This window comes from Poecilia reticulata, chromosome 7 (genome assembly GCF_904066995.2).
Source record: "Poecilia reticulata chromosome 7, P_reticulata-male-v2, whole genome shotgun sequence".
In the NCBI taxonomy this organism is placed as follows: Eukaryota; Metazoa; Chordata; class Actinopteri; order Cyprinodontiformes; family Poeciliidae; genus Poecilia; species Poecilia reticulata.
In genome coordinates, this window is record NC_088836.1 from 563,797 (window position 1) to 591,537 (window position 27,741).

Here is a 27,741-nt window from a genome sequence, read left to right on the forward strand (position 1 = left end):
CACTGATGGGGTAAAGTCACTGTCTGCCCGACGGGGGGCGGCGTTGGACAGCCACCTTCTGCAGGCATCCCAGCGTGCAGCCCCTTACCATCATCACACACCTCTCTTCTGAGATCAGCAAATCTCAGATTGCATGCAAATCTTGTGGAAGTGTGTGTGTGTGTGTGTGTGTGTGTGTGTGTGTGTGTGTGTGTGTGTGTGTGTGTGTGTGTGTGTGTGGAGTGAGGGGAAAGCAGAAGAGTGGGTACATTCCTGAAGAGAGAGAGAGAGAGAGAGAGAGAGAGAGAGAGAGAGAGAGAGAGAGAGAGAGAGAGAGAGAGATCCCTGGCCCTTCCTCTTCTTCTCTTCCTCCTGGACTCTCAGCCGGCGGCGGCAGAGAGGGATTTTGAACCCGGCTGCAAATGCGACGAGCAGGGCTGCAAGGTGAAAGAGAAGCCGCTCAAACCGCTGGGAAGTAGCGGAGAGGACTCGGTGCAAAATCTAGAAAAAGAAAACAGCCCAAGAAATACTTGTGGTGTTGGTGTCTGCATACACCGGGCGGCTCAGGGTTCAATTTAAGCAGAGAAAAGTCAACTTTTCACCGGGTCCATCCGAGCGGCGGTCATGGCTTCGCAGCGGACACTCCGGGCAGGCCGGGCAGCGCTGCTCCTGGCGGGACTGGTCCTGGCTCCCCTGTGGCCGCCCTGCGTCGCCAGTTGTCCGGAGAAAAACCTGGAGGACCGGGAGGAGGAAGCCAACGTGGTCCTGACCGGAACCGTGGACGAAATATTCAACATGGACCCTGTGCATAAGACCTATTACTGCAAGGTAAGTGTCTGATAGTGAGGTTCGGGATGAAGTTATCTTGTGAAGGGATCCGCAGTGGTGCGTTCAGGCACCTGCTCAGTGGCTTTCTGGACTTTACAGAAGTCCCATGAAGGCCGCAGAGTTTCTGTTCCAACTCATTTGAAGCTTTCCTGAGAAACACCTTGTGCGCGGCTACCATCACACTGGCAGGAAATCCACTTTGCCTTCAGGAATACATTCACTACATACGTTTCTTTACATTTCCACTCAGCATTTGCACAGCTAAGAAGCAGGCCTAACAGAGCATGCAATCATCCAGAACACACTGTAGCAGGAAGCTCCATGCTTCCCGACGTGGTAACTCTCACTACCGCCATAATAACTGGAAATATGAAACCTGTCTCTTTCCTGTGGCCGCAGGGATAATATTCTGACTCTTGATTTACTCTGTGGTGGTGCTGACAAATCACACCACAGACCAGAGATCCGTGACTTCCAGCAGAAGCAGCAATGCCTTCAGGGAGGGAATGTGGTGAAAGTTCACTCCAAGTTCCCACAGAGATTCGCATTCAGGAGGAAAAGTTGCTTTGAAATAATTATGTTTGCCGATGGAGCAAAGTCGATGTGTTTGAAAGACCTGAGTGAGTTTGACAAAGCAGCGGCCAAATTGTGATGCATCTCCAAAATTGCAGCTCCTGCAGGGCGTTCCTGTTCTGCAGTGGTCAGTGTCTAGTAAAAGTGGTGAACAGGGAACAGGTTCATGGCTCACTGACGCACTTGGAGAGCGAAGGCTGGCCTCATGTGGTTGGATCCTACAGAGGAGTTACTGAAGTTCAGAATCCTCAAGGTTCTGACCTTCTGGTTCTGGTAGAAAAGGGTCTCAACACACAGTGTGATGCTGTTGGGTTGGGGTTCGTTTAATGGGCATGTGACCCTCAGAACTGGACAAGCTTTAGAAGAAAGCGGTCTGGGCTGATGAATGTTGTTATCTACATCATGTTTAAAGTGGTGTGTTGCAGCTCTTGGGCTCAGATCGCAGCAGGACGTTGGTGAGCCGGCCAAGGCGGTGTCATGGTCGGGCAATGTTCTGTAGGGAAACTTGGATCACCTAAGAGTATTTGTCGACCATACAAACAATGCACCTGGCTTCTTAGACAGAATGGTTTGAGGAGCTCAATGAGTTTGACGTGTTGCCTTTTTCTTGAAGTAGCCCAGATCCCAATCCAGTCATCTATTAGACAACCAATCTGATTGAAGGAACCCAAACTTTACTGGACTTTATGTTACTGGTTTCAGATATCACAGCATATCATTGAAACTTTAATGGAGTCCAAACCTCACCAGGTCTTGTCTGTTTTGGCGGTAAAACTAAAGCAGTGTTTAGCAGATCTTTATAAATAATGTTCTGCCTGATCAGCATGAGATTCACCTATTCCAGGACCTGAAGCTTTGCTGGTTCTGCTTTATTTCTGGTCCGTCTGTCAGAGTGAGTTCTGCAAAATGAGGGCCATGCAATTTGTAGAAGACATGCAACATTTCAGTATTAATTACAATAATGATAATAAGCTTGTATCGCTTTTATATTTGTCTTCCATCATTGTGACTTTCCCACAGCATTATTTCATATATTGATATAACAAATAGGACAGAGATTTTATGTATATTGGAGTGATAGCAAACAGCTACTGCAGCGTCAAAAGCAGAAATTGCTTTAAAGTTATTTGAATCTGTAAAAATCTAAACTTTTAGCCAGGAACTACAGCCTTCCTCCCCACCATCTTGTGTCTTCTTTCCTTTGCTTGTTAATTGTGCAACTAACATTTGCACCATATCTGACTCGTGGTGGGTCAGTCTAAAATCTGTGAAAAATAAACAAGTTGTGTTTGGTCAGCTCGTTCGCTCCTCTCTTTTTTTCCGCCCAGCTTCCCTTCCATCCCACCAGTGAATGGGGCAGATTAGAGGCATAGCAGCTTATCCAGTAACAGAAACCCTCTTCCAAATGCTGAAATGAGAAAAGATGGCTAATATGTACCACAAAATCTTCCAGTGAGTTAGAATAAAAAATAAATTTACTTTCTGAGATAGACAGTCTGGATCTGGACGTGATTCTGTCACTGAAGAAATACAAGAAAATGCCCTACTTCTTTTTTTTTTTGAGGTTAAAGTTTGATAATGAGATGAAATAACAAACCTGCTGCTTTGTGTGTAAATACCTCAGTTAAAACAAGTGTGATATTAAAAAACCTCCATTAGCTAGTTTCAAAGCTTTTAAAGGTTAAAAGCTCCAATATATTTATATAGTATATATCTATATCAGAACCAGTGATATATAGCAATCACTGGTTCTCAACTCAATTGACTATCGGAACCAGTGATAGTGATTTGAGTTTGTGACTGTATCGTTCATCATACACTCTAGTCACAGAGTGGAGAATAGGAACATTAACTTGTTTAAACCTCTGTTATGTTTTTTAAAGCAATTTTATTTTATTTTAACATGATTCGTTATAACATTTTTGTTTCATCTGAAGGAGCTGAAGGAATTTGTGCCCAACACGGTTTTTTCTATATTAGACAAATATCCCCTGTATTTGTTATTTGTCAAGAACAGGAGGAACAGCTGCAAAACAAAATTCTGTACTTTTAGTTCAACATGGTGGTGGCATGATCATGCTCTAAGTTTCTGTTTCTTCAGATGGAAGTAGTTGCGAGAGTCCTTACCAACAGTCCTCATGTCTTCAAGAAGCAAAAGGATAATTTAAATTTTGTAATAACCCATTGTAATTAAAGCACCCCTGAAGATGTAGAATGGACAAGAGATGTCCTTAATGTTGGTAGATTTTGATAACTTTGCAAGACTAATATTTTTAAGTAAAGATGTGGGATGCTTACAGACAAACCAAAGAAATTCAATCAGAAGATGTTCCAGCAAAGCACTAGCTTGAGGTGTGAACACCTATGTCAAAGGTTGTAGTAGATTTTTAATTTTTTCTATTGTAATATTGAGTAAAACAATGCCATTCTTGGTTTCCTTCCCTCCATTTCTAAAGGTCAGAGTGTGGCGCTACTTAAAAGGAAAGTCCAGCATCAACCGAGTGATCCTGCTGGATGGAGGCAACAAGGTGACGATCGGCGGGTTTGGCAATCCTCGGATCTGTGACAACCAGGTGGCCACAGGCGACACCCGCATATTTTTTCTCAACCTCGCCCCGGAGTCAGTGGGGCCGGACCACAAGAACGAACTGATGCTAAACTCTAGCCTGATGAGGATTACTCTTCGCAACCTGGAGGAAGTGGAACACTGCGTTGAAGGTGAGGAACCGGTACATCCAACCTGGAAAGTTTTAGCTTCCTGTAGATGTTGGGGTACATCTCCAGAGCATTGCGTATGTACTGGCTTACAATGTGCCAAAGCATCCTGTTTTCCAAAGACAGGCAGGATTTCATGTGCATGTGGCTGCTACAATGACACAGCCTCAGGCTCACGGTGGTAAAGTTTCCCCAAACGTCATGAAACAAGACCAGCTGAGTCATTTTAGAGGCTTTGTTTCTGTGGTGTGGAGCCAACCTGTCAATGAAGCCTTGAGGAAGGTTGACTGATAAACAAGTTGTAGGATCATGGGTTCATCGGTTTCAACCCTTGCTGTTTTATTAAGTCTGAACTCCTTTACTTTTACAAACACACACAAAGGATTTTAGGAACTTCTGGTTCATGCATAGTTTCTTTCCTAGCTTCTTTATTTTAACTTCGCTGCAAAGCACTTCATAAAAAGGACAAGGAATCAAAAGAAAGCTCTAAATTGGTGGCTAAATGACGACCACATATGACTGTGGGATTTTTGGAGGGTATTTACTACATTGCTTTTAGCAGGACACAAGTTAATTAGCGACTGTTAAAATTTGATCTCCTCTTCTTGGTTCAGAACTAATTTGTCAGGCTCTTATAAGAAAAACCGTGCAGCTGGAACTAATAAATCTGAGCACAGACTGAAACTACCAGACTTTAGTGGGAAGTGGCCCCATACCGGTGAGCAGTGAACCTGCTGCTGTTTCACTGGTTTCTGCTGCTGGACAAGCTTCACAGTGGTTCAGAGTTTGAATGTAAGTCGCCAATCGGCATAAGGGGAGTGGGGTAGAGGGGGTTGGGGGGGGGGGGGGGGGGGGGGGTGAGGTGATGCAGAGCATGAATCACCTCCCATCTCTGGCTCAATGTCCAAAGGATGGAGCTTGTTTGCAGTGTTAAGTTGCACTTGGCACACACATAAAACTTTCTACTGTTTCTACTGTTGGTCTGCTTGGTCTTTCCACTCCCCTTTTCTTCTTTTTCTTCTCAGACTCCTGGAGAGGAAAGAAAACTGTGCAGAATGTGCTGTTTCTGTTTTAAGTGTTCCACAAGCGTTTGCTTTGCTTAACCTGATTTGGTCTTATTGTCTTGCAATTGAAGGATTACTGTCAGATGAATAATTTAAAAAGTGATCAAACAGTTGATTTTAAACATGCCAGTGTGTGTAAAGATCAAAACTTTTCCGTGGAGCTCCCTATATCTAACCTGTCATCTCTGTCCCTTTTATAACTTCTCCATTCTGTTGTTTTTTGGAATAAAACTGGCCCAATGATTAGCTCAAATGCCTTCATCCAGAGGAGAATGAGCTCTGAGGCTTGTTCAAGTGAAGATTTTTAATTAAGGGAGTCAAGTGAGATCCCATCCGTTCCATGCATGTACTAACCCCAGAGATTGTGGGAAGTGTGCGCAGCGGGACAAGACTCTACCTGCCACAGTGCTCATTGCTACCCTCCTCTGCTTCTCTCCTCATTCTTGACATTTTCGATAGCTAGGATAGACTCAGGAATGCCTGGCAGAGTATAGGTGGGGAGGTGCATTGTCTGAGGTGGAAGAAAAAAGGCTTTGTGAGAGCACTTTTGCTACTGAAAGCCTTGAGTAGGGGGCAGTTGCATGGAGGAAAACAAGACGAGCGATGTAAAGTTAAAAAAAAGGAAAACAAGGGATTTTTGTTTGTACATATGAACTCATGGAGTGTGAGGAGGGATGTTTGTTTTGGAGGGGCATATTTGTTAGTTTGGACCAAGGGTGCATGAAGATGATTGCCTTCAGGGATTATATTTTAGATTTGTTTTTATATATATATATATATATATATATATATATATATATATATATATATATATATATACCTACTAGCTTTCTGGTCACTCAGTGTGTATATATGGTATCTGCTGGGCACCAATTTCAACTCCATAAACTAGAGTTTACAAGATTCATTGCTCACTTGCTTCATGTGTTATAATGTAGAGCAGTCATTAGGAAGTGGAGAACTCCTCTCCTGCCCTCCCTTCCCATTTGACTCAGCAGTAACAGCACTGAAAGTCAATATCTTTTCACAGGCGAGATGCTAACAAGAACATTGTTAGCTGTAATTCTGTAGTAGATGATAATGTTAGAAAACAGGTCAAACCCAATCTTCTATTTTTGGCTTTTTTACTTTCAGGCTAAAATCATAACTAGGAGCTACTGGAGGTTAGAAAAGATACGGTTTAAGAACTAGCGTAAAGAAATTACTTCCACATATGAAGAATTATTCACGCTTAATTTGACTATTTTTACCATGTGGGAACCTTTCAGAGACATAATTTTACTGAGAATTTTGTACGCAAACATTAGCACTGCAGAACAGCTAGCTACTATAGGATGATAGTAAAATAGTAACTACAAATTCACATTAGGTGTTTGCTTCAAAAATTGAAGGGACATTTAAGTGTAATTTACAAATTTTGGCTCATTTGTGATGGTGATTGAGAATTAGTAGTGATTGTTTCTGTGCATTATAACATTAGTACTGTAGCACAGTTATCAGCTGTTATTTAGCAGTTCCACATTGCCATAGGAATTGTAGGATTGCTTGTGCCAATTTTTAGATTTTTGTTGTCTGACAGTTTTAGGGAGATAATCATGCTACTGAGTGTGTTTCTGGACAAGTTAGCGTTAGGGCTCAATTTATGAGCTGCTGAAAGAAGTTAGTAAATTAGGAGATTTAATATCCTGTCAAGGAATTTTTAAAGTTGTCAGGATATTTGTAATTAGTTATTTCATTTTTGCCATGTGAGAATGGTTCTGTCATGATGGTTTCTAGTTTTCTAACCCACATGTAGAAACACCAGGCGGAGAACAGAAATCAGTTAAATGGTTTATTGAAAAAAGAACTGAATAATCAAAACGGCGGGTCCTGGGTTATGATGACAATCAGGGTCAGTGGATCACTGGAGTTGGAGAGAAGAGGAGGTGAGTTCAAGAGTCGTAGGAAAAGGCAGTTTCAGAACAAATGGACTGGTCTTACTTGGGTTGGAGGTGTATTCGGTCTCAGGAAGGGTTCACTGAGGTTACCAAGGCAGTGGTCACGAAGGAGGGCTTGCTGCTGAGGCCAACGGGTGGAGGGTGGACAGGTAAGTTTTGAGTATCCGGCGGAGAGGAGCGAGGGAGACAGCCACTGGGAAATCCAGGAAGGTTTGGTTAACTGCGGAGGTGTCAGTGGAACTCAGGCAATCAGTGGGTAACATCCACAGCGTCACGAGAGATCACCTGAAGAGGAGGCACATAGAAATATTACTTGGAGGTCCACAACGAGGAAAATGCAGAGAGATAACACGGAGGCCTGATGTACCAAACATTGGCTAATACTCTGGCAAAGAAGTGTCGGCCGCTCCCTCCTCATATACTCCTCCAGATGATCTGATAACTTGCAGGTGTGCAGATAATCCAGGGAGAGCTGGCCACGCCCTCTGGTAGAAGCAGCCTCCATGCGCCCTCTGGTGGTAAAAGGGGAAAAAACAGCAGCAAAACTCATACCACCACCCCGGTTCCCAACAAGTTCACATAGATAATAATTGTATTAAGTGTGCTAATGTACAAAATCAACTTACATCAATAATCACAGGTAGGTGAGCCTTGCAGAAACATAACAGTTTAAAGATCCAAACTGTTATCACATGAAAAGGGTAAACATGTCTTATGCTCAGTTTATTAATCTTTGCCATGTGAGACTAATTCAGGAAGATATTCGTTGTTTTGAGTTTGTTTATATAAGAACTAGCATCAGCACTGTAGATCCTCTCGCTGCTAAATGACGTCAGAAAACTAGCAGCTCCAAATGCCTTTGCTCTAAAAGCTATGCAAGGTTTCAGACGCAATTTAAAATTTTAGTGCATATTTTCAGTTTAGGAAAATTATTATAAACGCTGAGTGTGTTAATGCACAAGATGGCATTAGTATTGCAGCACAGCTAGCAGCTACAGGACTGTAAGTTAGCAGTTCTAAAATCCTATTAAGGATTTACTTTAAAATTTGCAAGTATTATGCTTATTTGATTCTTGCCATGTGGTAAGAATATTCAGATCAATGGGGACCCTATTGGACAAGTATCACAATAAAAATATTTAGGAATAATTCTGGATGCTGAGTTAAATTTTAGGAGCCATGTTGATAAAATCTACAAATCTGTTAGATCGAATATAAATTGTTTTAAAATTATTAGACATTGTTTGACACTTCGTTGTGCAGAGATGTTTTAGAACTCTCACATTTTACCTACAGAGCTACTGTCTGGTCTCAGACTAATCAAACTATACTCAAACCATTAGCAAGTCTCTATAATCGGGTCTTAAAGGTTTTATATCAAAAGCTGATTAGATTCGATCACTGTCACATTTGGCTAAATTTGGCAGTTTGGATTTTACAAAATGTCTAAATTATAATGTATTAAAATTGATTTTTAAGCGTTTAAATGGACTTGCACCTACACCATTAAGCAATTGCATGCAGAGACTGCAGGGCAACAGCAGATCTACCAGAGTGGCTTTAGATGGAAATTGTAAGGTCCCCTTTCGAAGAACCACTTTTGCTCAAAGTGCTCTGTCTGTGAGAGGATTTGCAGTTTGGACTCACTTCCTGTTCATTTAAAGTCTGTAACCAGTTTTAGTACGTTCAAAAATCAAACAAAACTCTGGTTATGTCAAAAACAAAACTGTACCCATTTTTGATGTTTTACATTTTTCTGTTTGTATATATTATGTTGTGCTATTTTAATGTTTATCACTTCAATTTTTAGAATTATTTAAAAAAAAAAAAGCCCAACTAGGGACAAGTGCTGCGAATTAGCTGTTGCTATTGCACCATGATGCAAACATGGGACTGCTGTTTTAATCAGTTTGTTTATGTCGATGTGTGTCTGTCCCTATTAAATAAACTTTTTAATAATAATACTTTTGTAGGAACTGTTCTGACATGCAAGTAAAGCACAGCTAGTGGCTACAAAAGCTAAGAAATGGAACAGTTCAAAGCTCCATTTGTTGCTTAAAAAATTGCTGCTTTGTTTTTGCTTAGTTGATTGAATTTTAGCATTCAAGACCAATTTGGTGAGAGAATTGTTGAATTGAGTCTTTGTATATCAGATAGCATCATCACTCCAGTATGGTTGCTGGTTTTTATTGAGTTTAACCACGTGGTAACACTTTATCCACATATTTATTGTAATTATTAATGATATTGCCCTGATGGACTGGTGACCTGTCCATGGTGACTCCGCCTCTCGCCCTCTGTCCTTTGGAGGATAGGCACTAGCAGCCTTCATGACCTCACTAGGGATAAGGGCATATGATAAAAGATGGATGGCTATTAATGATGCTGATGTTACTGAGGTTATTGATTAAATATTGACAACCCTAACTAAAAGCGTTGATGATCAAACTATCAGCACCTGAAGCTGTTTTTTATTTAAGGATGGATGAACTCCCAATAGAAAAAACAACATTTCTTCTATTTATTGACATTTTCATTCCAATTTGTCATCAGCAAAGAGAGGAGGTGGGAGTGACGGGCCTTTGGGAGAGAGGAAGCACCTTGATGGAGAAACGTTGAGTCACAGGGAGATGGTATCTATCTTTCTCTGTTTATCAGCTGCTTTTGTTTCAGCTCTTGATAACTTGATGTCAGTGTTTCCCCCGGAGGCCCTGACGGAGAACAGAAACAAAGCACTGTTTGTTCCTCCAGTCTCCATCCCTCCTCTCCTTCTCTCTCTCTCTTTTTTTATCTCCTATGTAGAGTCATTTCACAGCTGCATCAGAGATTGTTTTTTAATCCTTTTTGTGTTGTCTATTTAAATCCCATAGTGTCGTTATGAAGGAGGTTTTTTTCTAATTCCGTATGATACGTGTGGACAGCGGTGCAACGGCTGGCTGCTGATGGGTTAACTGGGCTTCTGGAGAACCTGATGGGGGTTCTGGTGTAGCAGCAGGTGGTCTTGCTTAATGATGGTGAGCAGACAGAAGAGTGGAATGCTTCCCAGGGTGGGTGGGATGTGCGATGACTGTTTCAGCTGTCCCTCCTCCCTCTCCTGCTCCATTGCTTCTCAGTGAATGAGATGCTGAGAACTTTGAGCTTTTCCCCCCTTACTGTTTGTGGAAGGAGGAGGCCTGGATTCCGAAGCTCCCTCCGCTCCTCCCTCCTTCCTTTACCTTCTTGATATGTGAAGAGATAATGATAGAAGTTAACAAGATGTTTAGGGTTAGTTCTCCCTGCAATCTTTCATAGCACACATGCCAGTTTTTCTGCAGCTTGTTGAATTAAAAACATCCTCAGATTGTAAAATTCAGACTTAATTGGGATGTTACTGCAGCACATCTTCCCCATAGATAAAGTTTTATTCCAAACGTTATGATTTCCTCTGTTTTATTTCTGCTTCTGCTTTAAAACGCTCTGTGAAAAGCTGCTGCAAGTTTTACAGCCTTCTAATTAAAATATTACCCCACTCTGCAACCTGCTCATGATTTCATCTTACAGGGGAAACTCTGCAGATAGATTAAACTTTTACCGCTTCTCCGGGAAACTTGACAACCCCCTAATTTCCCAGGTAGGGAAACACACAGTTTTTCGGGGTAATTCCAGATGGGTAGATGGAATTCATTTTATTGTGCTCTGGAAAGTGTGTGATAACTCTATACCCCTGTGCCCTGGTGACTGAAGTAAAGCACCGGGGTTCTTCTTCCAGTCCATGTCCACACAAGCAGCCTTTTGTCTTTGGGGAGTCATGGGAAGTCAAACGAGGGACTTTTGAAGGATTGGGATTCTTCTCAGCCTCTTTGAATGGATTAAGGCTGTAGAGTTCATTCGCTTTATATGAAGGCGTGGCCTCTATAAATCTGTACATCCTGTTTGGATTATGTCAGGACATTTTACTCGGTGAAGTGAACAGAACTGATGGAAGGCTTTGATTAAACAAATAACACAGGGTTAAAGACAGAAGCAAAACCGCCGACCCATTTGCCAGCGAACCCTTGGAGTCTCCAGCGTTATTGCAGATTTTCGATTTTAATTAAAAATCTGGAAGTGCTGATGCCTGCTTGGCTTGGTAATAAAGGACTGAAATGAAAAAGCCATGAAAGATGGAAGAGAGTAAGGCAGGAATGGACCACTTAACCACAGTCTGCTGGGCCTGGCCTCCATCCCAGCAGGATCAGGATGAATCTCTGCTGGTGATAAGGATCACAGATGGTGGTGATAGAGCAGCACACTGTTAGCATGCTAGCATCTTTCGTGTGGGAACACATCTGTCATTATGTGTTCCAGCAGTGTGCATAGTAACAAGGACCGTGAAATGAAATATGTCCAGAAGCAACTCAGATGCAGAACGCTATGCTTATTTATTTATTTATTTATTTATTTATTTATTTATTTATTTGCAACCAGAACTGATTGTTGATCTCTAAATTAGATCTGTGATTTGTTTTTTGGCAAGATGCAATGATGCAAATAGAACAATTAGAAATTACTGTAATGCTCTACCTGTCCAATTTTTATTTTGACTTTCTATAATGAAGCATTGGCACTTGGCTGTGGCAATGGTTTCAAAACTTCTCAGCCTTTGACCTATGAAGAAATGGGAAATGATTTCTAATGAAGTTCACGTCATTATGAGAAAAAGAAACAGATGTATCGTGAAGACACAAACAGCAGCAATGTGGAAAAGTCCAGAATTAGTTTTAAACCATTTACTAGTTTACATAAGTTTGGAAAAACAAGAGTCTTGAAGAAGATGTGGAGTTCCAAATTTTGTCCAACATCCTCTCGTCTAAACCCATCTGTCAGTTCATCCATCCGTTCGTCTGTCCTTCATCTGAATTCCTATAAAACCATTTGCCCATCCACCCTGCCTGTTTGTGGATTTTTTTGCTGGTCTTAAAATTCGATCATCGTAAAAATATCTGCTGTAAATGTGTAGTAAATGTTTATGTACCTTTTTTTTTTTACTCCATCAGATTCAATTGCCCAGGTTTTACTGTGGAAACGTTTGCAATATGTTCATAGTGAAACTTAGTATTTACTCTTTAAAATGGGCCAAACTTTAAAAATCTGACTCAGGAAAAGTTAGGACTGTTAACATGACAAGCATTTATCTTTTTGTAAAAATGACCTTTCCCCCATCATCTTCTTACCTTGTAGTTTGAATCTTAACTCTTGTGTTTACAAATGGGTCCAACCAACCCCACACTCAAATCACTTGAATTAGTTGCCTCAGTCCTCGCACGCACAAGGGTTAAGAGGAACTCAAACTTGTTGTCACACTCAGCATGAACCTGACTTTACTCCTGAATTATCATGCGTTTAAAGACAGAAAAATCAGTTTCAAATATCTGATCTTCCAGTAATCTGCTTCTGCTCTGAGTAGATTGTTGCTTAATGTAAAAAATGTCAGTTATTCACCAAGTCATGTATTCAAAATGACTGGACAGATCAGAGATGCTATGTATATATGGTGCCCCTGATCTGTCCAATCTTAACCCCAACCCTTATATATTAGGGGGGAAAGTTACAAAGGTTCCAAGGGCCCCTGACCGACAGGGGGCCCTCCCACAAAAATGTTTTTTCTTATTGAAATAGAAAAAAATTGGGGGCCCTGTCAATTACAAAATTAATCATATAGTGGTTTTAAAATTTTTTTAGCAGTAAATATTTTATGTTACCACTCCCAGACCAAAAAGCACACAACCATATTTGCAGTGAACACCCCCTACATGAAATGGTTCATTCCTGCTTAGCGTTTGATGGTGACAATGTTCAGCAGCGGTCAGTAGATGACAAGAACGACTGTGGCAGTTACTGTGCTACTTTGAAAAATAATAAAGTCAAGTTTACAAAAAGACAGAGAGGAAAAAAGACAAGAGTGTCAATGTATAGAACAGTTTTTCTCCAAGAGAGGTTGGTAGACTGTGTGAGACTGTCAACCATTTAGCACCAGTTAGCTTAGCTACAGACTACTGTTTGCCTCCATTTCACTAGCATTTAATGAATGAAGGAAATAATTTAACATATTCAAATATTTAGCTTGTCCCTGTACCTCCTACCACACTTAACAGATTAATCATCCCCAATACCAGCATAACCAGCATAAAAAAGGTGAGCAACACTGTGTTCAATGGCAAGATAGTTGGCATCATTTCAGGGAATCTGTGGATTTTTCCTGTCTCTCTACTCTTTTTACAGTTACACAACAAAAACAATTTATTACTCAGAAATTAAAACAATCTTTTTAAAATCCTCCATTAGCCCCTCTAGCAGTGAGTGAATGAGGATGATTGACAGCACTAAGACTGTCCTCCTGGTTCTGATTGGTTGTTTTTGGTCAGAATGGTGCATTTCTTTAGATAGCAGTAGCAGCTCAGAGAGGAGGTGAAGGAGATTGATCTTTTCACAGATTATCTGTTTTATAGCAAACTGTCATGACATGGTGACAGCTTTAACAGATGTGTAAAAAACATATTTTTATTTAAGTTATATACTGCAGCTTGAACAAAATGCTTTGTAGTTGCTGGATTGCTTCATGTATATTTTGCACACTGCTTTTCCTATGACTGTTTCTACTGGGGAGAGACATTTCAATAAGGTAAAACAAAAAAAAAATAAATTAACAACCTATGTGGACTGTTGCATGTAAAATTCACTAGCAGTGAATATTGTGCTAGCAGAAGTATTGGACCAAAGAAAGCAAGGCAGTTGCAGGCCTTTAAAATTGTGACCGTTTTGATGGGTCAGATAGACTCACGAAATTGTAATAGCAGCTGCAAAGGGAGGGGGGCGGGGGGAGGGGGGGCGCAATTCTGTTTTTTGTCATGGGGCCCAAGACTCCTGGTGGCACCCCTGAGACAGATTAAGATGACAGTCAAACAAACAGGACTTTCTGAAGGCGTATGTAATCAAAAAGCAGATTTCATCCCTGTTAAAGTCCCAGTTAAGCTTCCCTTTAGTTTAGGTCAGGAAATTAAAAAGTGACACAGCAGGTTCTGAGCTAGGCCTTGGATGGACGCTGACCCGGAAACATGTCTCTTCTATCCGACATAAAGAGCTTGGAGAGGCTGAGAGGCTTGCATGAGAACCGGACTCCCTCCAGGAACTGGAACCGTGACAGAATTCCCGATGCTGCAGTTCTGGAGCGGGCAGCTACTGCTGCGAGTGTAGCTGCCGTAGAGAGAGGTTTAGGGAGAGGGCTTTGGAGGAGACTCTGGGGTATTTGGTTGGTTTGTATTTAGGTCAGCTCAGCTGTAACTCCAGAGCTTCTCACATCAAGAGAAAACAGCAAAAGGAAACATCTATATTTGTTCCAGAAGTTTGTGTTTGCTAACTACATCAGGGACAACATGGTTTAAGGACATTTTCCACATAAATAGTTTACAGAAGTTTAACTTGGACATCAAACAGGAAACAGCAGACCATTTTTCTGCAGCAGTACGCATGGCGTTCTCTGACCTGGTGTTGATGGCCGCACATTGTTCAGCTCTGACTGTAACACTCTGTTGGGGTGTTTTGGCACCAGCTTTGCACATCAAGCTAATGGCATTTTTACCCGTTCTTCTTTACAAACCAGCTCAGGCTTGTTACACGGAGAAACTGTCATTTTCACATCGTGCTACATGTTGGATTTTGATCAGGACCAGGGGCGCCGCCAGGAATCGTGGGCCCCCTGACAAAAAATTTGTTTGGGCCCCTCTGCGCAGCTGCTGCTACAATTTTTTGAGTCTATTTGACCCATAAAATGCGTCACAATTTTAAAGGCCTGCATCTGCCTTGCTTTCTTTGGTTCAATACTGATAATTAGCACAATATTTACTGCTTATGAATTTAACATCCAACAGTCCACATCCAGTAGAAAAGTAGGTTGCTTAAATTTTTTTCTATTCGTTTTAGATACTGAAATGCCTCTCCCCATGAGCAACAGTCAAAAGCAACGTGCAACTACATATAAACCAATCCAGACTTCTCAAAAATTCTATGTAGTTGCATTTTATTCAAGCTGCAGTACATAACTTTAATAAAAAAAATGTTTTCTCCATATTTGTTAAAGCTGTCACCATGTCGTAGCAGTTTATGAGACAGATAATCTGTGAAAACAATCAATCTCCTCCATCTCCTTCCTGAATTACTATTACTGGTTAAAGTAATGCACCGTTCTGACCAAAACAACCAAACAAAGCTAGTAGGACGTTCTTAGCACTGTGAATTAGCCTCATTCACTCACTGCTAAATGTGCTAATGGTGGAGAAACAACTTATCATGACAAGAACCCATTTATCTGCCATCATTGGTAGCTATGCTAACTAAACTGAGCATTCACAGTTTGAATCTGCACAGCTCTGTGCTATGCTAGCTGCAGCACGCCACAAATCGGGGGGAAGGATGAGCAGCACCACATGAAATTGTGATTGACAGCACTAAAACTCTCGTGCCACTGACTGGTTGTTTTTAGAGAACCCTGGAAGAGAGCAGAGGAAATTGATTTTTCACAGATTACCTGTCATACCATACTTTCGCAACATAATGACAGTTTTAAAAAATATGTGAAAAAAAATATTTATATAAAAGTGACATACTGCAGCTTTAATTTCAGGACAGGGCAGGTCAGGAGGGACGTGGGTTATAACTGCTGCTGACTGACTCACCTGTTGTTAAGTGGTAAAAGGTAGAGGAAACAAGTTAAATATATGAATACGTTGGTAATTTTTTTTCCTTAATTCATTAAAAGCCAGTGAAAAGGAAGCAAACAGTAGTCTGTAGCTAAGCTAATTATGCTAAATGGTTGATAATCTCACACAGTCTACCCACCTCTCTTGGAGAAAAACTGGGTTATAAATTAACACTCGCCTTTTTCTCTCTCTCCCGCTCTCTATTTTGTTTTTGAAAACCTGATTTTATAACTTTTCTTAGCAGCGTAGTAACTGCCACAATCGTTCGTGTCTTCAGCTGACTGAAGACACGAAGTCAAGGCAGTCAAGGCAAAAACGGATGTTTGTTTTTTGGTCTGGGAGGGGTAACATTAAATTTTGAAAATACAATACAATTGTATACAATTTTGTTTTTGACAAGACCTCGATTTAATAAATTTTATTTCTATGAACAAAATATAAATAAATTGAGGGCCCCCTGTTGGTCAGGGTCCCTGGAATTATCATCACTTTTCACCCATTTACCGCGCCCCTGGTCAGGAGGACTGATCTGAAGGTCTGGGTGTTTCTTCAGATGAACCTCTGGCCTTGTCTCAAGTATTTCAAGTTTTATTTTAATTTTTCATCTCGATGCAGACATTAAACAAAGCAAAATTTTGTTTTGGTTTCCATTTGGTGAAGATGGAAATTGCGCTCAGTGTCTTCTTCAGAGGTTTTTATGTTTCCGTCAGTGGTTCTTGGTGCAGCGCCCCCACAGGCGAGGAGGGGAACAGTTTTTCAATTAGTTTGGATCATCTGTGAAAGAGAGCCGCAGCAGCTGGAAGTGGAGCAAATGTTTGTTCCCAATCAAACTGAGTCTACTGGACTATCAGCTGTGAAAACTCTCTAAGATTGATTAACATAAAAGGTGAAAACCTATTTTACAACAAACTTATAGTATATTGCTCATTTCCAACAAGTTTTTCACCAGCTTCTCCCGCAGCATGATGCCACCAGCACCATATTTTACTTTGGGATGACATGTTCTCGATGTACATCTTGACAAAATAAAAAAAAAAAGTTTTGAGAATATAAAATACATAATTTATGAAGAAGATTAAATTAGCTTGTTTTTAAGGTTTAATCTCAGCCAGTTGGGATGTGAAGTCTGTCTCAGTGTAGTACAGGCAGGAAGCAGAGGAGATTTTTGATAGTTCACAAAACAAATCATGCGAAGTTTTTCCTGTGTTGTTTTGGTCATTGAACAACAGCTCTGGCAGAGCTATTCTCCCTTCATTTCACTCTCCATCTGAGCACTGTCAAAGTAAACCCAGGGTGAACACTTCTTTCTTTCTCGTGAATTATCCTTTACATTTCCTTCTGTGTTTATCCTCATCTGTTTGTGTTGCTTCCTGCTTTCATTTATCATCTTCAGTTCTGGTAACGGATCCTGATGGTGATGACCTAAATATGTGTCTCTGTTTCGTGTCAGGTAGCTAGCTCCTGTTAGCACCTATCCTTCCTTTAATGTTTGATTTCATGTCTTTTATTCTCCAACTCATGTCCCTGTTTTTCTGTGCTCTTCCTGCTGTCATGTCTCTATCTTCAGTTTATTTTCTTCGACCTGTAATTAGGCTGGAATCCAAAGCTCTGTGAAACTGTCATACTTTTAACAACCAGGTGTGCTTTGTACAGTCTGACATAATTCAACCTTCTTCCCAAGTGTTTTTCTGTTTGGTTCCTTTCAAAAATACAATAAAAAATACACTTTATATATTAAAAATGTAAGCATAACAACAGTTGCAGGGGAGCCATGAGTTCCCTGAGATGAATTTTAAATTCCCTCGGATATTGTCATATTGACATTAAAGCGCAATGCGACACATCTATTTTTCCACAGATGTGAAAAGTGAAGAAATATTGTGAATTTTGTGTAGCATAAAGTTTTGTCATATGTTTAAGGTATGCTGTTAATGTGTTTCTGGTTTGAATAGTGCTTGCATAGTTTGAATAGTGCTTGGATCAAGTGTGTGGACTACAGAGATAACTGCATTAGTCACTACTGCAGTCAAGTCACTTCACTGATGATTTTTTTCATATTTAAGGATCAATCAATTGTCTGGGAATTAGATTTTAATGCTCTTTGAGAAGTGACCACAAATATTTTAATGAGTATTAATCAGAAAGTAGATCATGTCGTCCGTTTCACTTTCAAGCATCCAGCATCTTGAGCTGAGTGATTCTTAATTGATGCAGACTAAAGGTTTGATTAGTGTTTGATTAAGCACCTTTATCACATGGCAAAGATGGTATCCCATTCAGTTCCTGTAAAACATTCCATGCCTCAGTCTTCATCCCAACACACACTCCCTGTTCCAAACTATTGTGCACAATAAATTACATCATGATAAGTCCTAAGGAAGATGGTTGAACATTTTATGTCTATAAATGGCTTTGAAGATAAGATGCGAATATTCTGTTTTATCCTGGAGGGTCCAACATGCGGCCCCTGGCTGAAGTTCAAAAATGTTCCAAATCTGTCAATCTGGATCTGAAGCAGATGGACACTTTCAGGGCCGGCCCAAGACATAAGCAAACTAATCAGCCGCTTAGAGCCCCAGGGCCACCAAGGGGCCCCCTCAGTGGAGCTGATTTTTTTTGTTTTGTTTTGTTTTTTTCGTAATGATTTCTGTCATTTTAACAAAAACACACAATTTCATCATGAAGTGATTTGTTTTTACAATAATATGTCTCAGTGTTGGGCTGCACAGTGGCGCAGTTGGTAGAGCTGTTGCCTTGCAGCAAGAAGGTTCTGGGTTCGATTCCCGGCCTGGGGTCTTTCTGCATGGAGTTTGCATGTTCTCCCTGTGCATGCGTGGGTTTTCTCCGGGTACTCCGATTTCCTCCCACAGTCCAAAAACATGACTGTTAGGTTAATTGGTCTGTCTAACTTGCCCCTAGGTGTGAGTGTGTGTGTGCATGGTTGTGTGTCTCTGTGTTGCCCTGTGACAGACTGGCAACCTGTCCAGGGTGAACCCTGCCTCTTGCCCGGAACGTTAGCTGGAGATGGGCACCAGCAACCCTCCTGACCCCACTGAGGGACAAGGGTGAAAGAAAATGGATGGATGGATATATTTGATGATGTATGTAGAAATCTTTATTTTATGGACAAAAAGAAAAACAATTGCTCTTGGGGGCCCCTTGGTGGCCGCGGAAGGTCATTCACACTTGCAGAGCACATATAAAGGTCCAAAGCTCTGGTAGAAGAGTTGTCCCCAACCACCAGGCTGCGAACCGGTACCAGTCTGTGGACCAATTGGTACCGGGCCGCGCAAGAAATAAATATTTTTGTTTTATGTATTATCTGAGTCTGGAGGATCTTTTATTTTGAAAACCCTTTAACTAGATTCTCTCGGTTACATCTTGCATGCCAACGTTGAGTCCACAATTAGTAAGAAACAGATGTCTTTGGAAAGTTTCTTTGGAAAAGGGGAGAAGGACCAGAGACAGGAGAATGGATTTATCCCGGACCGGTAGGTGACTCCCATGTTCCAAGCCCACTCTACATAATATGCACCGGCTCGCTAATGAAGCAATGAAGCCTTCAAACTGCTTTGCCATTACAGACCAAGCACCCTCTGTATCGGGTGTCATTGTTTCCCAGATAGGATTGTGTCGTTGCAGAGAAACGAGCTCAGGGTTCCCATTAATTTGTCGTTGTCATGCGTTAATAAATGAAAGTAAATGTTTGTTTTTGTGGCGTATCTATCTCTTATTTTGAAGGGATGTGTAAACGTTACCATAGCAACCAGAGACAGGGCAGCAGTCGAGACGAGAGGAGAGGAGTAGAGCTTGTAAGTCTTAAGTCTGGTTCACATGATTTTAGGATTGTCTACTGATTTTCAAAACTTCTTTGACTACATAAAAGTACAACAGGTTCAGTCGGTTCTTGTGTCCAGCCACATAACAGGAGAAAATCTTGCCGTGTGAGCAGGCTTTAGTACTAAATAATATGTCACAACTACAATCTACCTGCAATTCATTTAGCCAGGTTTCATGTTAATGATGGATAGGCGAAAGGTTTCCGGGTTTTTCAACTGTGGTAGCAATTTTGCTCCAACTCCGCTCCTTATCATTTCTGTGGATATTCTTTGTACGAAATGCTGAAAAAACATTGATGCTGTTTCCACGTATCATCTGCAATGTCCACCGGACTCGTTTGGGCATGTCAGCACAGCTGTTTGGGAATCCCCTCCATGAGCAACGTCAGCGCGCTTTCTGATTGGCTACTTGTCACATTCAACAGATTGAGTTCTTGCTCCCAATCAGGGAAAACCCCACACGCTGAGAGAATATGCCCGATTTTAGATCGGAGCAGTCCCAACGTTCCAACGACTGGACGCAATCAGTCTTAGCATACCACACACGGCAGGATGATCGGTTACGATTATCTCGAGCGACATTCTAAGATTGTCGTAAGGGAAAAATCAGGGCAAAAAAAAAGAAACATTTTCTTCACAGAAAAATTGCCAAGTCTTGACCGGTCTGCAGTGATAAAAATGTTGGGGCCACTGCGGTAGAAGATAAGTTAGCAAAACAATGTCTCAACAAAGGACTTATCCTTCAGGGACAAAGAAAAGAGGAAGAACAGAAAAAAGCCAAGATAAAGGTTTGTTTTAATATGTCTTTGTAATGTAATGTTTATAAAAAAGCTCTGTGAAGCGGCTAATAGAAAATGTGCTTTATAGCGATCTTGGAACGGTTCAGGTCAACAGCCTAACATTTAATGTAAATGTGTCTTTGTGTGAAGCTAAGTTTTAACTTGAAATTAGTTTATTCTCCTGCTTGGCTCTGTATATTTCTGAGGTCTTTTGGCTGATCACGATCCCCCAAAATTAAGGAAATCTGCACCCAGAAATCCACTGGCTGATAAATGTATCCTATATTATACATGCATAGGATATGATGTAAACAGCACTATCACAGATGCAACAAGTTTATAGCAGGTGTGCGAATGACCTTATATTCTAACTGTTGATTTCAGCCGGTCACATTGTTTGCAGAACTCGAGGGCCCCATAATCAAATTTTGCTTAGGGCCCCATGGAGGCTTGGGCCGGCCCTGCACACTTTTGTAATTTTTCACATCTATACATTCTTAAATGCCAAATGTTTGGTACAACACAAAGTTGTTTTTCTTTCTTACTGTCATTTTTATATAATAGTAAGTTGGGACACAAAGTTTGTGCTAATTATTACCTTTTGACTCATTTAATAATCTTGGTTAAATATAGAAATGGTTTTAGAAGAAAAAGGTTTTCACTTTTGTTGTTGGGATTTTACTAAAAATAAATTCAACCCTAAAGGTTAGAAAACTTCACCTTTTATTATGATACACAAATATCTGAGACTAATTTTTTGAACATTTCTGCTTTGTTTTATTACAATATTACATGTTTAATTTGTTAAACAAAATGTTTAAAAAGGACTTGACATTGTGATTTTGTCCCAAAGTTTAGACGGCACTACCAATCAAACCTCCCTTCAGGAAGGAAACAAATCCAAGAAGTGTTCAGGAGGTTCTGAACAAAATTCCAACAATACCCAACTAAATGGCTTCCTAAAGCCTTTAAGCCGTCGCTTTAGATGATCTTCATCTCACTCTTTAATAGTGACTTATTTCCCCTTTTCCAGCAGCACAATCCATCTTTAAGAAACTGATTATGGGGCCTAATCATATTTTTATTTTCAATATCCATTTCATATTGGCTCCTGAACCAATGTGTAGTTCAAAGGGAAAACTACAGATAAACCCGGTAATGGTCTCAGGGTCCTGTTTACAAACCAGTTCATGCATTCATGTTTCCATGCGCGTGAGCTGTTGTTGTTTAACTTGAGGTCATTAGTTAATCTTTATTCATCAAGAGTGACGTGATTCAGCATGTGAGCTGTGTGCTTCATAAAAATAAGTCTTCTCTTTTGCTGCATGTCTTCAAATATTTGCTTTTGCTTTGTCTTAGATCAATAGAGAAACTGCTAAAATGTTGTCCTAAGTTCAAAAAGGCTCATCTTTGAAGACTGCAGGGGGATTTTTATCTACACAGATGTGTGGTGTGTGGGTGTGTGTGTACGCGTGTGTGTACTAACCAGGGAGTATATTTGGATGTAAAGTGCTTCTTTTTTTTCTTTTATGGAAACAGAGTTTTTTTGTCTTTGGGAAATATTCAAATCATAATTAACTTTGACATCTGAGACAAAGCTGGCTTTAGTTTCTCCCTCATCTAGGTCGGTGTTGATCAAAATCAGAGTTCTCTGGGTCCCTTTTTTCCACTTGTTGACTTCAGGCTTATGTGCGAGTGTTTGTTCTCCAGAAATCCTATTCCAGTTAGAAGTGGAGAGCAACAGGTCAAAGACCAGTTAGTGTTCACCTGGGGCCAAAGGGTGTGTGAGTGGATTAGGGGCTGGGAGGCGTTCACACCTCCCCCAGGAGACACATTCTTCTGACTAACAACTGCAGGTTTTATTGCCGATTTGACTTCCTTTTGAGCATTTCATAGTTTAAATAAGTTCTAGTTTCCAAACTGTAGAAGTTTAGTTTTTGTGTTTAAGTCCTTTTTTAAGAAGAGGTCAGAAATGGTTGCTGGTTTCTGAACACTTCTCTTCCTCCACCTTTTATTGTAAGGCGATCTGGAAACGTCTGGGTTTCCCTTTCAGACCAGTTGCCCTGGCAACCCGATCTGGGATTCAGCTAATGTGGCTAATGAAGTAGCGGAGAGTCGGTGTTCTGGCTATCTGCCATACGCGTCAATCCAGCATACCTTATGGTAATGCGCATGCGCACATTGATGTTACATCACATACTGCTTACTCAGCAGATTTCTTATAAATCCGTCATACCTGTGTGTTATGTTTCTAAGACGTTTACGGTAAATTTCATTTAATTAAGCTGCTATGTTAATCAAGCATATTAACATAAATGACTTTTGCTGTTTCCAATATTGTTACCATACTGTAAACAAGACATTAATCCCGTTTAGTGTTTGACTATAAATTTGGTCTCCCTATAGCTAATCTACCTTTTTGATATTTCAATATTTCTTTAGAAAACGGCACGGAATGTGTCCTAAAAAAAGCATGAATAATGCTGGATGCTGAATATGTCCTAAAAATAGCACATGAATAACGCTGGATGCTGACCGAAACTGTTAGGCAACAAGCAGAACAACACCTCTTTCTAGACACTGCTTGAAAATAACAAGATTTTTCTTATTTAAATTTTTTTATTTACCGTAAACTTCAGAGAAATAAAACACACAAATTGCTATTGCTTTTGTTGGCATTTTGAGTAACTGTGGTGACATTATTAACACAAAACAAGCCAAATTAAACTCAAAACAAAAGTCTGACACAAAACAGTGTCACACAAAATAGACGTAGACTTTTGTCTGCCCCTCTGAGCTGCTCTTTAGAATTACAGACATGGTGGAACACTCCGTCACTAGTCCTTTTCCTTTTGTGTTTTATTTATAGCTGTCATAGCAACTGAACTAATGGGTACTGGGAGGAAAAAGGCGGTTCTAGTTAGCTGAGGTATAAACCTACTGTACAGGAGCTGAATTGCGATCTTTTTATATGTACAGATTGCTTAATACACCATCAGTTATCAGCTTTGAAATAAAATGGTTCTGGAAGTTGTTGGAAAGTGTTATTGGCATTTTTAGATTGTTTTTTCTTTACATGAGTCGAATCTGTTTAGCTGTATTGTGTCTTTCTGTGAAAATGTTAGTGTACAGGAAAACCCCCCTTAAATATATTGTATATTTTTTATGCAGTAGCAGATGGGGGTTATTCTGAGACTTAAGTGTGTGACATAAGCTGTACCTTTGTATTAAAGGATCTAAAACTGTTTATTACAGGAATAAGTATATTATCTAGAACAATGTTTCTCAACCTTTTTCGGCCCAGCGCCCCCCTAGCCTTTATCCAGGTCCCTCACCGCCCCCCACCAAAGAATTTGCAGGCTACTTTGCACTGACTATTATTATATCATTAATATTACTATCACTATTGTAGATGTTTTGATTTTTATGCTTGTTTCTGTATTTATCAAAAAAAATAATTTCCCAGAGAACAAAAAAGTCATGGGAATAGAAATTATTTTCACAGGCGTCTGAAAAATGCAATAAACATTCAAGTTAAAATTGGTAGGTCTAACAGCAGCCAATCAGAGTGGAAACAATATTCTTATTCTTTGCCATTTTCTAGTTGTTAAATCTTGCACAAAATGACCAGATAAAAGATGTTCAACATGCCAGTTTAAACTTTGAACTATTTTAGAAACGACTGAGCTCTGCAACATTAAAACATGGATAGAACTGTAACTACATTAATCATAACTCTTCTTCTCTTCAGTGTTTGTTTCTGGTGGTTCAGCTCTGTGCTGCCTTCAGGAGAATGGGACATCAGAGTATCATCCATAAAACTTCACCCACATGGCATTTATTGTGCAAACCAGAGCTTTCAGTGGAAAAACAAAAGTTCCAGGTCCTTTTAATGTTATACAAATATGAGGCAGAAACATGGATTGTATCTTTATATAGATCTGACTATTGATTATAGATTAATAGTTTTACTGGACAGAAATTACAAACAACAAATCTGGTTCTTAATCAAATCCTAATGAGTCAAATTGAAAGTGTCATGGAGTCATCAGCCTCATGACATTAACACTGACATGAAAGATAATATTGAAGAAATAAATATATCAAATCTAATTAAAAACAGAAATAAGTGATCAGTTATTTACTGTTATGGTCTGTAAGATATATTTATTGTCAGTACTAGATGTGGTCTCAACAAACCCATGACACTTCAACAATATTATTTTACCTTTTATGTGGAAATAGTGTCTGTTTATTCTTGCCATACAGTCTCTGTATTAATTATTGCTCGAAAGGTCTTGCCATACCAGTTTATTCCTCTGTATTTACTTTAGTTTCTTAGCTTATTCTTGAATTTTGTTCTTCATTCATTTTCATTTAGTTTTATTTGACTAGTTTTATCCTCTCTTGGTTTATTGCTATGTCCATTTTAGTTTCTTTCCTGTTGCTAGATTTAGTTTAGCGTTTATTGACCACCAGTAATTTTCACTCATCACCTGCTGCGCCTCCTAATCGTCATGTGTTTCACATCATGTGTTGATTTTTTTCACTGTTCAGCGTCGGATTCTCTGTTTTTATGCCATAATTCACATTTAGTTCGTCGCTCCGTTTTATGTCCCGCTTCTCCTGTTTCAGAGTTTTGCACAATGTGCGCCTCTTTTTTCTTTAACCCCCTAAGGTGCAGGACGGTCGGAAATCGTATCGATGGGGAAAAGGCAGACCGAAATAAACCTTTAAAAAAAGCAACGGAAACAATTTCGGTATTCTGATTATTAAAATTTCAAAGTGCTGTAGTGCCATTGTTCTTTCACACCCGTTTCATACCGGACCACTTACAGCTCCGTGTTAACGCTATAAAATGAACGCTCTCTATCGTGGTATCACCCATGGAGGGATTTCTTTATTTCTTTATTTAAATGGGTTCATTTTTCAGAGGGATACACAGTGAGGGTATCGTGATTTTAGCTACCAGTAGCAGGAGAACAGAGCTGCGCCAAGAAGCTAACAGAAGCTAAAAACACTGAATAGAAGAAGAGCTGCCATCAATACAGGAATGTAAAAATATCTTTTATCTATTTTTCTTACTTTTAGTCACACTTAGTATACCTAATGGAGGAAGAAAATGTAAAGCAAAATGCTAGCGACAGCATTTAGGCTAATGTTAGCAATTTGGCTCATTTTAACTCGTACACTAATTTTAACATACAAAATGGAGTAAGTCCATGTTATTCAACATGTTTGTGACTCTCCACATTGCAGCTTACTTTAGCATTGATGCTAATTTGTAGCATCAGATGGGCACACTTTGGCAGGCCCCATTTACATTTCTTCAGAAATGTTCTAATTGTGTTTTACTCTTTATAAAACATTATGAAACACTTTGTGTGGGCAATATCCAAAATTACATATCAGTGCTTGAACCTGAATTAGGCTTTTAACAATAGTACATAAAATGGCAGACATTGATTTTAAACAGTGACGTCAACAAACATGCAGCTGCTGTACTTTAGATAGAGAAGAAAGCAACAGTTTGGAAATGTTGGTGTCCGTTTCATGTGTCTAAGCTGGTCTCTACTCTGATTGTCACTGGCTCCTTGTTGCCGTCCAGGTTTCCACATGTCTGTCTCCTAACCACACTGTTGCCCTCAGTTTATGTCTCTGTGTTTGGCTCTCCCTCTCCAACTCTTCAGCCTGAGCACATTAAAGTTCTTCTGGTTAGGATGCAGCCGGAATCCTGATCAGCTCAAATTTGCATCTAAACAATGGGACTGAGTTGAGAGGGCATTCCTCTCCTCTCTTTTCTCTTCCTTTACCCCTCTATCACTCCTCTTTTTTCCATCCTCCGCTTTCTGTTGGTGCCTCTGCCAGCAGGACCTATTGCTCCTCCTTTTTATGTTTTCTGAAAATGGAAAGCAAAGAATGAAGAGGCAGCCAGTCTGACGATAGAATGAACTGAATGCTTCTGGACTTCATCTTTGCTCATGGACCTCATGATGATGATGAAGTTCACACACATTGCCCAGCCTGGTGCTCTTAAGCAAGCTTACACAATTAAGACAGCAAACCTTCTTTAGAGCAATCTATTCACAATACCTAAATCCCTGGTATCCATTAGACAGCCCGCAGCACAGACTGCTGGACGAACAGATTCCTCATTCAGCTTCAGTCTTTTTATTCTACTCCGACTGTAATAGGAGCAACATGGACCCAAAACAATTCAAAATTATACATTTACATAAAACATCCTCATTTCTCCAAACTAAAACTGATTTTGATTTTGAACAAACACACTAATGCTCTGAAACAGGAGCTAGACAGAACAGTTATGTAATCTGAAATGTTATCAGGCATTAGACTAGCGGTTCTCAACGGCGTTCAGAGGACGGCAGGGGGCGCTGGCGGACATTTTAACAAAAGGGGGGCGCTGAGATGCCTTTGGGGGGCGTTTGGTCGAAGGTAAACTTTACACCTTAAATCCACAACAATACCAGTTTAGACTTTGAGCAACTTGGTAAAACTGTATTGTGTAACATTAAATCATGCTTGGCTGCAACTGTATCGATGGCAGCTCTTCTTCTTCTATTCAGTGTTTGTAGCTTCATGGCTCCGCATCAGTTCAGCGTTACACCGACTGATGACGCTGCTGTGATTCACTTTGTCTGGTATTCATGTAGGCTACATATGTTTTGGCAGTTCTGTGATCATATCAAAGCAGCAATTTATATTAAAAAGTGTTTTATTTCCGTTTGAAAGCTGCCCGCTACCATGGAAGGACAACAGAAAATCGCTCTTATAAACATGTAATTACTAAAATCACGACTTTGTATCCCTCTGAAAAATGAACCCATTTAAATAAAGAAATAAAGAAATCCCTCCATGGGTGATTCCACGAAAGAGAGCGTTCATTTTATAGCGTTAACACGGAGCTGTAAGTGGTCCGGTATGAAACGGGGGTGATAGAACAACACAGAACTTTTAAATTTCAATAATCAGAATGCAGAAATTGTTTCCGTTGTTTTAAAAGGTTTATGTCAGTCTGCCTTTTCCCCATCGATGTTTCCCGACCGCCCTGCACTTTAGGGGGTAAAAAAAACAACGGAGTGGACAGCGACAAACAGGTGAGCCAGGACGTCTGGGAACAACAACAGATCGGGAGGTGAGTTCAGGGACTGTGGGCATTTTCCAGTGCTCTACAGTACTATGCTAACTGCGGGAGGAGAACAACAACGGTGCGGCTAGGAGTGAGGCGCTGGAGATGGAGATCGTGCTGCGGTGGAGGGCGGACAGGTATTAGGATCCTGACGTCGTCACGG

At 40.3% G+C, this 27,741-nt stretch overlaps 1 protein-coding gene across 10 annotated transcripts in view; it reads left to right on the forward strand.

Annotated features, from left to right (window-relative positions):
- The first annotated feature begins 318 nt into the window (after positions 1 to 318).
- The window catches only part of agrn (agrin), a 464,513-nt gene continuing 437,090 nt past the window's right edge, over positions 319 to 27,741 (forward strand). For 5 of the 10 annotated variants that reach the window (XM_081608536.1, XM_081608535.1, XM_081608533.1 and 2 more), the window contains exons 1-2: positions 320 to 807; positions 3,837 to 4,098. In XM_081608536.1, coding sequence (XP_081464662.1) covers positions 604 to 807; positions 3,837 to 4,098 — 466 coding nt within the window. In that variant the 5' untranslated portion in view covers positions 320 to 603. Of the gene's footprint in view, positions 808 to 3,836; positions 4,099 to 27,741 lie in introns of all 10 variants that reach the window. The other 5 variants (XM_081608532.1, XM_081608541.1, XM_081608537.1 and 2 more) reach the window with 3 other exon arrangements.